Raw genomic sequence first — 15,070 nt, 5'->3', positions numbered from 1 at the left:
CTTTGGGCTCTACTCAGCTATGACTAGAGTGAAAAAACAGAGAAAAGATACCAAGGAGAGAGTACAGGAAGAAATGAACTTTACCCACATCTCACTTTCACACTTCTAATCTCCATATCTGAGAACATTAATTTCTGTTGTTAAGGTAATTTCTGTTGCTGAGAGCCTAAGTAACATTATTATGGACGCCACAACAAATGAACACCCAGCCTATTAAACAAGAACTTTCAATGCCACCAATGTAGCTTGAAAGGAAAATGATTTGATTTCTCAGTAAATATTACCATTAAAAGTTACATTTTTTAAGCTCATCCATATAGTAAAGAATATATATGCCCATCTGATTTGTGATTTTTGCAATAACTCTATGCAATTTCCTATTTCATAATATACTCTCTAGATCTTTATTTGAATTCATGAAGTAGCAGGCTAATATTTTAACCTTGTGATTCTGTACCCTTGTTTTACTCCTAAAGGTACCGGGACAAAGAGAAAAACTATTCAAGTGTATATGTGTCTAGAATATTTTCACTCATAATTCTTTTCCCAACTAATGCCCCCAATTGAGTTTTTTTCTTCTCTGTTATATAATCATTCACTTATTCTCCCAAACAAAGGTCCATAGAAAAAATTGCTTTTGAAAAAAAAGTTAATATAGACATGAATTAATGTGTATTATTCAAAATGAAAAGTTGATAGGGAAATTGCTGGTGTTTCCTTAGAAATAATATGAGAAAATAATACTCTGACTCTTCCAACTATTTTTAATTCATTCTAAATATCTTTTTATTCTAATTAAGTATCTTTAGGGGAAACCATTAATTTCTGTTGTTAAGGTACCCTGTCCACATAACATTATTATGAAAGCCCTAACAAATGAACAGCCAACCTATTAAACAAAATCTTTCAATGTCACCAAAGTAGCTTGAGAGGAAAATGATTTGATTTCCCAGGAAATATTGCCATTGATGATCCGGCCGGCCGGGTTTTCGGCCCGGGTGCCCATGCCTCTGCAGAGCCAGTGGATGTGGAACGAGCGGGAACCAGAGACAGCTTTAGGAATTGGGGTTTCAGCATCTGGCAGAATTTTCCCTGGACTTTATACAGAAATCCAAAACCGCGCGGACTTAACATTTATAATTGTCAGCAATGTGAAACGGTTCCTTTTGAACAGGTCTGACTTGGGGGGGAAACTCCAAATAATAACAGTAAGTTTTTGTTGAAATATTGAAGGTTTTTAATGTAGCAGCCACCTCTCTGGACTGTGAACTAAGCAAAAGTCCCATGCTGGCCGACGCGGCGTGGCATACACCATACAATGAGGCGCTGGAAGGAGGATGAGGGGGAAAAAGGAAAAAAAAAAAAGGAAAAGAAAAAAGGGAAAAAATAAAGAGAGAGAGAGAAAGAGTTATGTACTTGTAGCAGTGGGGCTACATATCTCTTCATTTCCAGCAATGAAAAACTAATTATCAAATGTAGTAGGTCTGTCTCTCTTGGTTGGAAACTCTAACAACTATAGTGAGTTTTGTGTTGAATTATGGAATGTAATCAAGGTAAAGAAAAAATGAAGTGAAATTCATTAGTTATACAGTAGGGGGTAGGGGGTGGGGGCGGGAGGTATACTGGGGTTTCTGGTGGTGGAATATGGGCACTGGTGAAGGGATGGGTGTTTGAATATTGTATAACTGACATATAAACCTGAGAACTTTGTAACTTTCCACATGGTGATTTAATAAAAAGTTTAAAAAAAATTGCCATTGATGATTTTTTTTCACTTCTCCAACAGAGTTGTTTTGCGTTTTTTTGTTTGATTGGTTGGTTTTGGGGCCACACCCAGGGATACACAGAGGTCACTCCTGGCTCATGCACTCAGGAATTACTCCTTGTGGTGCTCGGGGGACCATATGGGATGCTGGGAATCGAACCCAGCTTGGCCACGTGCAAGGCAAATGCCCCACCCGCTGTACTATTGCTCCAGCCCCAACAGGTTTGTTTTTAGAAAGGAATGAACTAACTTTAAAGAGAAAAAACATGGGCAGTGAGGTATGGAACAGAAAATAAATACAAATATAAGCTGAGTTGCTAATTGTTTTATAACCATGACAAATCAGTACAGAGAATTGGCCCTGTACAAAACAACACAATCAAGGTTCAAAGATTGGGGCGTTCCCTTAGGCAAGGCTGAAGATTTCAGCGGCTGGCTATTTGGAACTTAGGCTGCAGTACTTGTTTTGGATGGATCACTGGGCGTGTCACAGTTCATGCTCTAACCAGACTTGAACCGCAGAATGGCCACCTGGCCCAGGTAGAAGTAGATGAAGTGTTTGGTTTTGTGCATCACACAACTACCGAAGTTCCTCTCCATGATGCAGTGACAGGTGGGATTGTACTTTTTGTGAAACTCCTTTGTAATGGGGCCGGGATGTCATTCTCTATGTTGTATTTCTCCAGAGCCTGAGTGACGCACTCTACGGAGTCCCGTTGCGTCTCGTCTGACATACCCTCATGTTTGATCACCGTCTTTGTGTCGCACATGGTCACCGGGAAGCAGGGGCTGCCGCGGTCTCCTGGGGGAGGAGTTGGTGAAGCTCAGATGCAGCAAGCAGCACCGTCGCTCCCAAAGCCGTAGCACATATGATGATTATATTTTTTTAAATGCGCTCATCTGTCACTGTCATTGTCACTGTCATCCTGTTGCTCTTCTATTTGCTCGAGCGGGCGCCAGTAACGTCTCCATTGTGAGACTTATTTGTTACTGTTTTTGGCATATTGAATATGCCACGGGGAGCTTGCCAGGCTCTGCAGTGCGGGCGAGATACTCTCGGGAGCTTGCCAGGCTCTCTGAGAGGGGCGGAGGAATCGAACCCAGGTCGGCCACGTGCAAGGCAAATGCACTACCGCTGTGCTATCGCTCCAGCCCTGGGCACTCATCTAGTAAAGAAAATATAGGCCCATCTGATTAGTGATTTCTTCTCAAAGGGTTCTGGATAAATAAATATTGAGTTATTTATTCAATTATTCAGCAAACAAACTCCTTCTAGAACCCACTGGTGCTCAGTTGAGGGAATTTTCACAAAAGTAACATTTTCTAACATCTGGAGAAGTTTTGGTAGTCACCATCAGTTGGTAAGCTAAGGTCAGAAGCTAGTATTATCTAGTTAGTAGAATCTAGAATAGTGCAAGATATTCTACAAGACATATAGCCTCTCACTATAGAATCATCCAAACCAAAATGTCAACAGTGTTAGGTATAAAACCCTTTTGCTCCACATACAGCATAAAGACTCAGTCCTTGCTCCTTGAGCGTATTACATACTTGGGAACATACAAGTTAATCAAACTGCAAACAAGGGCATGTAGAGTTTCAATTTTCATCATGGCAGAGAGGGAGAAGTACATGGAACCCCAAAATGAATATTTTTTAAAGTGCATTTGGATTGAACCGCTATGGCAGTGATAATTGAAAATATCACTCTGGATAAGAACTGTATGCTGAAAGTAGGTAAAGGAACAAATATTATCACCTCTCAGTGTCTGCATTGAGAACCACAATGCACAAAAGGAGAAAGAGAGGGATAGATAGAGAGGGAGAGAGAGAGAGAGAAAGAGAGAGAGAGAGAGAGAGAAGAGAAAACTGCCTGCCATATAGGCAGGCTAGAGCTATAGGAAACTGGAAAACTGGGAAACTGGGGACATTGGTTGATGGTGGGAAATGTACATTAGTGGAGGGATGTATGTTGGCACAATGAAACCCATTCATGGGCTGGAGCAATAGCACAGCGGGTAGGGCATTTGCCTTGCATGCAGCCAACCCGGGTTCAATTCCCAGCATCCCATATGGTACTCTGAGCACCACCAGGAGTAATTCCTGAGTGCATGAACCAGGAGTAACCCCTATGCATTGCTGGGTGTGACCCAAAAAGCCAAAAAAAAAAAAGAGAAAGAAAGAAAGAAAACCATTCATGAACAGCTCTGTAACTGTATTTCTCATGGTGAGTCAATTATAAATAAATAAATAAATAAATAAAATGAAAGTGCGTTTGGGCTTGAAAACCTGTCAGATGAATCTTCCCAGAGGGAATTGGAACAAAACTGGATGAAGGACAAATAAGAGACAGTTTTGTAGAAAGAAAATACATAGCTCACTCCAGAGTGGACAGTATATGCGAAGGTTCATGGTACGAAGAATCATGGAGGGTGACTGCAAAAAAACAAGGTCACCATGCAGGGTCAAGAGGAAATTGCACATAGTAGGGATGAGAACTCCATGGTTCTCTAAGCAAAATTATGAGGCATCTTTGTCATGAATTATATTTTACTTTCAGAAATGTTAATAGCAATGTGGCTGCAAGGAGCTTCATATAAAGTAAGACTACAGTTGTGTAAAAATTTTATTTTGGTTTTTGCTGCATCTTTTCATGGAAAAATAAATCACGTTCTATCAGTATTTTACCTTTGAGTTTTCCACAATAAATCAAAGAAAATAATAACTTTGTACTTGTAAATGAGACAATATTTTTTTTTAATGAGACACCAATATTATCTCTTCCATAGGGTCCGTAGGGTCACTGTTAAAATAAAAATAGTTAATATATCCCAAGTAGTCCATGACATTCCATTTGCTCTCAATGGAACGAACATCTCCAAATGCAGCAGTTATGGGTATCTGGGTCAAGAACTCAACACGAGCAGTCCCAGCTGGGGCCGGTGCTCGGCTCCGGCCGAGTTTCGGCCCGGGTGCCCATGCCTCTGCACAGCCAGTGGATGTGGAACGAGCAAGAACCAGAGACAGCTTTAGGATTTGGGGTTCCAGCAAGTGCTTGCACCCATGTATGGAGACTGTGAACTAAGCTTTTGCTACATGCTGTTCCAGGAAGGGAAATGATTCATTTTCCAACTTAAATCTCCGCGGACTTAATTACTATAATACAGAAATTGTAAACCGCACGGCCACTACCGCGGCCGTGCGACATTTTATCTCTTCATTCTCATCAGTGTAAAACTTATTATCAAATATTTCCTTGTTAATAGAACTATATTCTTGGGGGATAAATTTCAACAAAAATAGTGAGTCTGTTTTGAAACTCTAACAACAATAGTGAGTTGTGTGTTGAAATCTGGAAAGTAATCAAGGTAAAGAGAAAAGGAAGTGAAATTATCACTCATGCATGGGGGGGCGTTGGGGGACGAGGTGTGGGATGTATACTGTTTTGTTTTTGTTTTTGTTTTTGTTTTGTTTTTGTTTTTATTGGTGGTGGAATATGGGCACTGGTGAAGGGATGGGTGTTTGAGCATTGTATAACTGAGATAAAAGCCTGAGAACTTTGTAACTTTCCACTTGGTGATTCAATAAAATAAATTAAAAAAAAAAAAAAGAACTCAACATGAGGAACGACTTGACACCAGAACTGCGCAGGAGGAAGAGAGCAGTGTGGAACACCTTCAAAGCGTCGAAGAAGTGGTTAAGAGGATGAAGAACCTCCGGCTCCATGCACATCTTTTTGTTCTTCCTGCACTAACATATGCCTCAGAGACCTGGGCCCTACAAAAACAGGATGAGAATGCTATTAGGGTATCTCAAAGAGGAATCAAAAGAGCTATGCTTGGAGTATCATGTTTCACTCAAGTAAGAGAAGGAATCCAGAGTTCTGACCTCCTTGACCAAGAATCAGGGACGCTATCTCGTTTGCCAAGGTGTCAAAAATCAGATTTTTGAACTACATTAAGTTAAACAAGAGCTATAATTATTATAATACTTGTTAGAAGTAGATGGTATATTCTGCTTTTTGCCCATTCTGCTACTTTATCCTTTACTTATTGACACTAAATATATTTAATATATAGCATAGCAGTAGGGCATTCACCTTGCACACGGCCAACTCGTGTTTGATTCCTCCGTCCCTCTCGGAGAGCCTGGCAAGCTATGGAGAGTATCGCACCTGCACGGCAGAGCCTGGCAAGCTACCCATGGTGTATTCAATATGCCAAAAACAGTAACAACAAGTCTCACAATGAGAGACGTTACTTGTGCTCGCTCGAGCAAATCGATGAGCAATGAGGTGACAGTGACAGTCTTTAACATTTGAGGTAGCTTATCCTTCTGTCTCTGTCTCTGTCTCTATGTCTGTCTGTCTGTCTGTCTGTCTCTCTCTCTCCCACACACACACACACACACCACACACACATACACACCACACACACACACACACACAATCATACTAACCACCCAAGATCTGTGCCAAGGAGATGCTTGTAAAGAAAATTGAGCATATAGGCATGTATGCTCTTTCATCGACATATAAATGGATGAAGCTAATTACTACAACCTGCAGGAGTGCTGCTACTTAAAGAGTTTTAAACATAGTATACCCGAGAAGTTAAAATACTTGAAAATCACACATTGAGAACCTGTTAAATATACAGCTCTATGCTAGAGCATGGGAAAACTGTGTACTCAGAAAATCATTCGGAACACTGAGACTGTTGATAAAGGGTTAAGGTTTGTCTTTACAAAGATTTAATGTCCCCAACATGAGATTTAATAATTTTCACAAATTTTCTTTTACTGAAGTATTTTTGATAATTCTATTAGTCATTTAGCTGTAACAAACAATATCAAATAAACTGTTTTGTTCCTGCCATGGGGGCAGGCTTGGGGGTGGTTTGGGACATGGGGATAATGGTGTAGGGAAGGTGACAGTGGTGGTGAGATTGGGATTGGAATATTGAATGACTCCAACAAATGTATCATGAATAACTTTGTAAACCATCCTGATAAAGAGGGAAAAACTTATTTTTCAAATCTTGCCTTGATTTCGTCAAGCATGCACCAGACCTTCATTGACAGGGGATTCTAAATGGAGACACAGTTTCAGCTTGGACTAATTATCCGGCAACGGGGGAGATGATCCTCAATAACTGTGCTGTCTTCTTCTGGGAGATGGGAACTATGAGGCAAGACTCTAGATAGCAAAGCAATTTATTCCTTTCATGTCTTTTGCTTAGGAGGGTGCTATAAAGTCTCAGTCCCGCTAGGCAGTCTCTCCAGACTCATGAACTCTGTCTCTATACAAGAGCATCTGCAAGGTCTTATTTCTTATAAAAATAACTGAGAAGTCTCGTTCTTTCTTCCCTCTCCCTTCCTTGCCGAAGGTAAGTCTACCTCTTAGTATGCCTTATCCCTCTTAACCCGCAAAGGGCTTTTTCTACTTCCAACATATACAGCACAGAAGGAACCCACGGCTCCTGTATTAGAAAAGTAAGAGATGGTTTCATAAATAGATACTTCAGGATTTATGAACTAATCCAGTCCATGACATACGGTGTCTCTCTGAATTCACTTGGAAGCCCAATTTTTCTGAGTCGTATAGTAACTATTCTCAACCTAAGGGTAGGAGGACTAATGTACAATTGGGTGAAATGTAAAGATTAATAAAAAATGTTTTACTTATCAAGGGCTTTATTTTATCCTTTACCATGAAACAAAGATATTATTGCTGTCATCTCCTTAAAAGATTGGAAAGACAGGAAGAGTTAACATTTGTTCCGATAGGACTGATACATCAAGGTCTTCTAAATACTTAATCTCAACTCCATTAGGTAAGTATTACTACATATTTTAACAGGAGGAACCTAAATTAACATGAGGTTATCTGCCAGGAGATAATGCTATTATAATAATAGTGCAATAATAATAATAAATTGAGATTCTATCTTGTGTCTTCTCTTTGCCAAATCCATTAATGCATTTCTTTGCTCGGTGCTAACTAGGCAGCCAGAGAGCTTCTCTGGCTCCCTGGATTTCCAGAATGAATAGTGTTTCTCATAACATTTTTTGTCAAGTGGGCCTGGGCTGATTGGAGAGGTAAGAGGTAAGAAAACAAGGCTGTGGAGTTTGACTTAGAAGCACTGACGCGGGTGTGGTTTTAGGAAATGAGAGACGGACTTCTAGGTCTTTCTGCTAACATGTTATTTCACCTTTCATCTGTGCTGCACATATAATGACAACTTAGAATCGCACGTTGATGATATGTTGCTATCATGAATTTCACTCTAGTTGAACCATTATTTTATCTATTACTTCACGACTCTATTTACCTTTCATTTTGTAATAAATTTTCAGGTTCAGATAAAAGCTTAAAATTTGTTTCCTGAACACTATATGACTGAAACCTAATCAGGAGCAGCTTTGTAAGAGTCCATCTCACAGTGATTTAATTAAAAAATAATTTATTTCCTCTGCTAAGTTTTTTTTCTCAGAATCCCTGAATCACAAAGTATGAGAAAGGCCCATGATATACAATTTTAATTACAGTTTTTTAATATGTATCCATATACTTACATAACGAATATATATGCCAGATTTTTTAATTAATATCATCTCTCATTAGTTTATATAACCACTAGGGTATAAAGATGCTGTTTTGATTCTCATTGTATACAGTGCTTAGAACTTAATTAAAAAACAAGTGGGTGACTGCAGGAGGAATAATGAAGATACAAAATCGCATATTTTTTTTAATATTCTCTTAAATAAGAGGAACTCATTATTTTTATAGAATATAAAGAAAAGGCTGGAGTACATGTCTGGTACCCACAGGATCCCAGATTATATCCTTAGCAACATGGTCTCCTAAGCATTGTCATCTGATGGTCCCAGTTTCACTTCAGAGACCGCCCCCCACAACCCTGAAATAAAATAAAGGAATATCAGAGGATATTATGTCTTGTGAATAGGGAGAAAGTGATTAACCCCTGGCTCTTTTGCTCAGAGATTACCAGTGTGGGTACTTAGGAGAACCGTAAATGCTGCTGGAGATCAAACTAGGGTCAGCTACAGGCAAGACAAATACTTCAACCTCTGTACAATCTGTCCAAGATCTGTAAAGAAAGGATTGGTCCCTCTGAACTTTCAAGTAATAAAAGCTTGCAAGTACTATTTGTATGTCTTATAATGGATTAGGAATTACATTTTAGGGAAGGCACTTTATATTTTAGGAAAGGTATTTTAAATTATGATTTCATTTAAACTTCACAAAAACCCTTTATTCCATTTCTGAAGTAATATTATCATCCCTACTTGTTCATAATAATTTAAAAAAACCTGCAACTCAGATATTACATATTATCTAACTAGCTTCACAGAATCAGGAGGTGGGATTATTCAAATATTATTTCTTTCAAAGCTGATTTCACAGTAATACGCTGACCCTTGGTGTGTTATAAGATGCTGACTGTGCTGTGACATTAGAAATAATTCAAAGTGTTATCGAAAATTCAAAGAGATATCATTGTATTACTGAAAGTCAATCATGAAAGTTTTGTAACTGTATCTCACGGAGATTCAATTAAAAAAATTTTTTAAAAAAGAAAGTAGGAAGAGGAAAAACCAGTGAGTAAAACGGACATCACTTTTTAGCAATTGGAAAGATCGCAGATGTCTACACTTGTCCTCAATGTTCTTAAATTTTGTGACATTTTGTTCTTAACATCTAATCATGTTTCTCCCTAAGCTTGAAGTGGGTTTCTGTGAGTGATTTTTAGAAGTGTTGCTTTATTATAGAGATTTCTTCTCAAGGAGCATGTTGAAGAATAAATTTGAGAATTAAACAAGTTAAACAAGGTCATCGTAGCCTCTATTCCAGCGTCTTGAAGCTGAGATGATCTCATCATAGTAGAGTGGGTCCTGTCAAGTGTGTGTCTATTCATTACAAGGCTTTCAAGGAATCTAGGTTCCTTGCAGGATGTCACTTGAGCACCTCAGAAGAGGAAAATAAATGAACTGGCTTGGTCTTTTTGAATAATCCTCAAACTCACAGGAAGGGTTTTCAGACTTTCAGCTTATGATCACATAGATCTCAAGACTCCCAAAGTCGACAGGAGCCCTGATGCTCAAAATCCATATTACCCTAATCGGATATGGGTAGAGAAACCAGGAATTTGGTGGGTTTTGTTTCTGAGTCCTTTTTTAAAAAATATAGTCAATTTTAGGTGCTTATAAATTCTGTGCTTTGGGATGCTGCTTTTCTCTTCAATTTAAATCGCATTACTATCCCTTCGGTTTTACATAAGTTTTTAGTACACAAGAAAACATTCTGCATAAGTATGAAATAGAAAAAAGAAAAGTGGAGAGTCAGTTAAAAAAAAAAGAGAAGGGAAGAAAGAAGAAGTTTAAATAACTTTTAATTTTATCTAAATGACCTCGGCTCCCAAGAATTCCAAAAGCTTCCTGATAATTTCTTGTGAACTCACTGAGAGAACTTAATTTTAATTCCTCTTCTGAAAAATAATTGCTGAATGGCACCAAGTCCCTCAGCCTCTTATGATCCGTCATTTCTTAAATAATTTGGCCCAATTCTTAGATGGGATACTGTGAGATTCGTATTGTAGAAACTTGGCCCAAGCCAAATTTCAAATAATCAATCCTTGCTGATCTTCCTGCTTTCTAACTTCAGTTCTGATTACATCTGATTCATGAGTGTGAGCCAGAACCTGTCGATCTGATTCTTCCTTCTGTCTCTAACTCAACAGAGACCAGCTATTGAGCCAATGACCTGGGAAAACCATTCGCTGTGGCTGGAATTTGTGTTCCTGTCCTATCCCTCCAACCGAGAGCTGTGTGTCTTGTCTTTCCTAGGAGTCACGCTGGTTTATATGTTTGTCATCACCGGCAATGTCCTCATCGTGGTGGCCGTGTGGACAGAAGCTCGCCTGCACACGCCCATGTACTACTTCCTGGGCAGCCTCTCAGGGGTGGAAATATGCTACACAGCAGTGGTGGTGCCTCACATCATGACCAACATCCTACTGTCAGAGAAGACCATCGGCTTACTGGCCTGTGCCACGCAGATGATTTTCTTTATTGGCCTTGGCAGTGCCGACTGCTTCCTCTTGGCAGCCATGGCCTACGACCGGTACGCTGCCATTTGCCACCCCTTGCAGTACCCTCTCATCATGACCTTGACCCTCTGTGTGCGCTTGGTGGTGGCCTCGGTGGTCATTGGCCTTTTTCTGTCCTTACAGCTGGTGGCCTTCATCTTCTCTCTGCCGTTTTGCCAGGCCCGAGGGATCCAGCACTTCTTCTGCGACGTGCCACCTGTGATGCGCCTGGTCTGTGCCAACAGTCACTTCCACGAGCTCTCGGTGCTGGTGGCGGCCACGCTGGCCATCGCCGTGCCTTTCTTCCTCATCGCCACCTCCTACGCCTTCATCGTGAACGCTGTGCTCAAGATCCACTCGGCCGCCGGCCGCCACCGGGCCTTCTCCACCTGCTCCTCCCACCTCACGGTGGTCCTGCTGCAGTACGGCTGCTGCGCTTTCATGTACCTGCGCCCCAACTCCCATTATAACCCCAAGCAGGATCAGTTCATCTCGTTGGTGTATACGCTGGGAACCCCGCTGCTCAACCCGCTCATCTATACTCTGAGGAACAACGAGATGAAGGGGACCTTGGGGAAGATTCTAACAAAGAATTCTGTCTCCCAGGAGGACAAGTAGGTGGGGGTCCAAACTAAGCTTTGCTTCCGGCTCATTAAACTCCCCATGCGACTTGGATTTCTGTCATCCAATGTGGAAACTGAGCCTGTGAAAATGGGGTAGGGCTGAAGAGAGAGTTTCTTTGCTTGTAACTGAAGCTGATTGGATCCCCAGAATAATGCCAGAAGTGGTGGTCTCTAAATAGAGAGCCAGAAAGAGCCTCTGAACACCACTGGTTGTGGCCCCAACTCCTCCATCCCCCCCCCAAAAAAAAATCAAATAAAATTTTAATGGTCAGACAATCTGTATACTCTTTATGTTTTCAGGGAACTTATTCTTATACCATTTTTGCTCAGTGATCTCTCTCTAGAGAGAAAACTAACAAATAAGCACACTCTGATTGACATTTGTAAAGTATAAGATGTCTCAAGTATGTTCTGGAAACTCATGTTCATTTGGTAGGCTTTAGTGGAAATAAAACACAATAATGAGTTATGAACACAGGTATGAATGCATACACTTATTGGGAATACACATCATACTAAAATTTTATATGGCAATGCACGTCATACTAAAACTTTCAGGAAAGCATTATTACCCCTAGATCTCAAAATGTGGATACAGTATTATTTATTAATCTATGACCAACGAGAACTAGATATATATAAAAAAAATGTAGCAAGCTAAAAGATCTTGTCTTACATAAGAAAGTTGTGTAAATAGTCCACAGTTTGTCTATCCATCATCTTTTGTTGGGCAGTTGAGTTGTTTCCACAACCTGGCTATCATACTAAGTGTGGACTGCTTTATGCTTTCTTCTAAAGCATTATTATTTTAGGACCTAGTCTCATTTTATACACTACATATAGTTCCTTCAGTGTTAATTGTTCATCACATTTTAATTTTAATGTTGAATTTTTTTAATTAATGGAAGTTGAGAGAGAAAGAGAGAGTGTGTATATGTGTGTAAAAGAGAGCTCTGCAAATTTTTTCAGTTGACTGATGATTTTTTCCCTTAGTGTAGCAACAAGAATCTATCTAAACTAGTATAACTTTTTTTCTGACTTTGAATCTAAAAATATAGTCTCCAAAATTTTATTAAGTTTATGATATTGCCACTAGAAGTCATATTATTTATTCCTAAAATTCATCTAAAAAGTGAGGATATAGTAAGTTCAATTACTTTGGATTTTATTTAATTGATTTTTATTGGATAAGTTTGAAAAGTAGAATTGTGTAAATTTGATGTATTCAGCATATTGCTTTGATATATTAAAATATTATAATGTTTCTTGAAGTAATAGATCATGTTATATACTTATTACACATTGTAGATGATGTTCAATATACTGTACATTAAATCTGTGTGACTGTTTTATATTACAAAAGTCTCATTTGCTGATATTTACTTTCTTTGTGCTTCTTGCATCATTTCCAAAATAATTCATTGCCAAGATTAATATCAATAAGTTTTTTTCTTATACCTTTTTCTCATGCGTTCTTCTAAATAAAAATGATGATTTCATGGGGCTGGAGTTATATTATAGTGGGTAGGGCATTTGTCTCACATGTGGCCAAATCAGGGTTAGGCCCTAGCATCCAACATGGTACCCCAAGCTCTCCCCTGAGCACAGAGCTATGAGAAATGACTGAACACTGTAAAGTGTGCTCCAAAAGCTAAATTTTAACAATGTTTTATTATCAGATATTATGTTTATATATGATCCGTTTTGAACAACTCCTGCTAGTGGTGTGAAATATCCTTGTTTTTACATTTGTTGAAGAGAATCTATTTACCCTGTTGAATTTTTTTTCTCCATTTTCAAGTTGGCCATCCATGTCAGAATTTAATTCTAGGTTTTCTATTCTACTCCATATTCTGGGTTTTCTGTTGTGTTCCATAGATGTTCCCTTTCTTACGCCCATTTTTATGCTTTTTGTTCTACCGTTGTAGTAGAGTTTGAAATAAGAAAACATGATTCAGTACTGTTCTATTATTTTTGTGCATACTTTGGATACTTCAGATCTTTTGTTATTCCACACAAATTTTATGATTATTTTTCTCTTTTTTAGAAGAATGTGTTTGACATTTTGATGGGAATTTCACTAGTTCATAGAGAGCTTTGGGTAATCTGAACATTTTAATCATATTAATTATTCTGATTCATGAACATGGAGTATTTTCCATGTGACTGTGTCTTCTGTAGTTAGGGGAGATAATTGGCATGCTGTCAATTTTTAATTCTATTTTTTATTTAGGTCTTCTGATATAGTCAATCGTCCGAGTTTTCAATTTTGACTTTTAATGGCTTCCATAATGTATCTCTGAAACAGCCTGTTTACACTGAGATCATCGATTTGTTCGTTTCGGGGACTTTTCCCAGTACTGAAATATTCTCAGCTATTTTCCTATTTTTTTTAGTAACTCCTCCAATCCCTTCTCTTCTCTTTTTGGTATCCGTATTATTCTTCTTTTGGCTCTCCTAATGGAGTTTGATTAATGTTGTAAAGCTCTTAACTTAAAAATAAATCTTTGCTCTGATTCCTTTTTAATCTGAATCAATTCTAGATTCCTGTCTTCTGTAATATTTGTCATGTCTTCCATCTTATATACTCCATTTCCATAACATTTCAATTAATTTTTATCTCATTTATTGACTGCTACATCTTTAGAGGTTCTATTTGGTTCATTTTGAGAGTACAGTTTCTTCTCATAAACTTATTAGCTTAATTTCTAATTTTATTGAATTGCCCTTTTAAGGAGTTTTCGTTTTTATTTGTTTGCTATGTAATTTGCCAGATTTCTTCATAACTCCTCTTCTTAATTCTCTGACTGTTTAGATTGTGATCTTTGATGACTTTGAGTTTGGTTGCTGCAGAACTGTCGTTTTCTTTTGCTGATACCCTAGTAGCATGATTTTTCCATGATGTTGCTGAGATCTGCAACTGCTAGTGTGTTTGAAGTAATGAACAATTTTTCTATTTAGGTAAAGTTTTGTTGATTTTTATTCCATCAGTTCAACAAGTTGACAACTAGAGATCTTTTTTTATCCCATAACTTGGCACAGTAGCACAAGTTTTTGCTTCCTCTTTCCAGAAATGCCCCCATGGCTATATTTGGAAGCATATTCCAAGAAAGAAGAGGGTTATAACAAAACAGATTGGATGTATGTTTTGCCTTTGGAGTTTGGTATGTCTACAGCCCAAATATTTTGTGGTCAACCATTTTGCTGACTACAGACCAGATAGTAATCAGCATGTTCCTTCTGTATATCTTAGTCTTTAACTTTTCCTCCTAGTCATGGATGTCTTTCCTTGTAGGACCTGGAGCCAATGAAAAGCAATAAGATCTCTAGTCTATAGGTCTGGGTAAATTTTCACTTATCTTTCCACTCTTCAACCCCTCTGCCAAGGGGATCACCAACCAACGCCCTCACCTCTGCTGTTGCTTCTGGGGTCATAAACACTCTGGTTCTGGTAGTGTTCATTCATTCGTTAGAGACAAATTGAAATATAATTGCTATCTTAATAATATTGACACTTTAATGCATTATCATAATGCATTTTATTAGTGGTATTAACTTGTCATAATTTT

At 38.6% G+C, this 15,070-nt stretch overlaps 1 protein-coding gene and 1 pseudogene across 1 annotated transcript; one reads left to right on the top strand and one right to left on the bottom strand.

Annotated features, from left to right (window-relative positions):
• Positions 1-2,266: 2,266 nt before the first annotated feature.
• LOC101556493 (dynein light chain 1, cytoplasmic-like) lies at positions 2,267-2,535 on the bottom strand (annotated as a pseudogene).
• An 8,013-nt stretch (positions 2,536-10,548) lies between these two features.
• LOC101547634 (olfactory receptor 10W1-like) lies at positions 10,549-11,496 on the top strand. Its single transcript, XM_004620461.2, has one exon. The coding sequence runs from the start codon at positions 10,549-10,551 to the stop codon at positions 11,494-11,496; it is 948 nt and encodes a 315-aa protein (XP_004620518.2).
• The last annotated feature ends 3,574 nt before the right edge of the window (positions 11,497-15,070 follow it).

The sequence above is a fragment of the Sorex araneus genome, chromosome 6 (genome assembly GCF_027595985.1).
Source record: "Sorex araneus isolate mSorAra2 chromosome 6, mSorAra2.pri, whole genome shotgun sequence".
NCBI classification, from domain to species: Eukaryota; Metazoa; Chordata; class Mammalia; order Eulipotyphla; family Soricidae; genus Sorex; species Sorex araneus.
Note: the sequence above shows the minus strand (reverse complement) of the source record. Positions and strands in the feature narration are given on the sequence as shown.

What these genes read in the sequence shown, in the direction of transcription:
- LOC101547634 (XM_004620461.2), top strand. Translation starts at nt 10,549, where the DNA reads ATGACCTGGGAAAACCATTCGCTGTGGCTGGAATTTGTGTTCCTGTCC.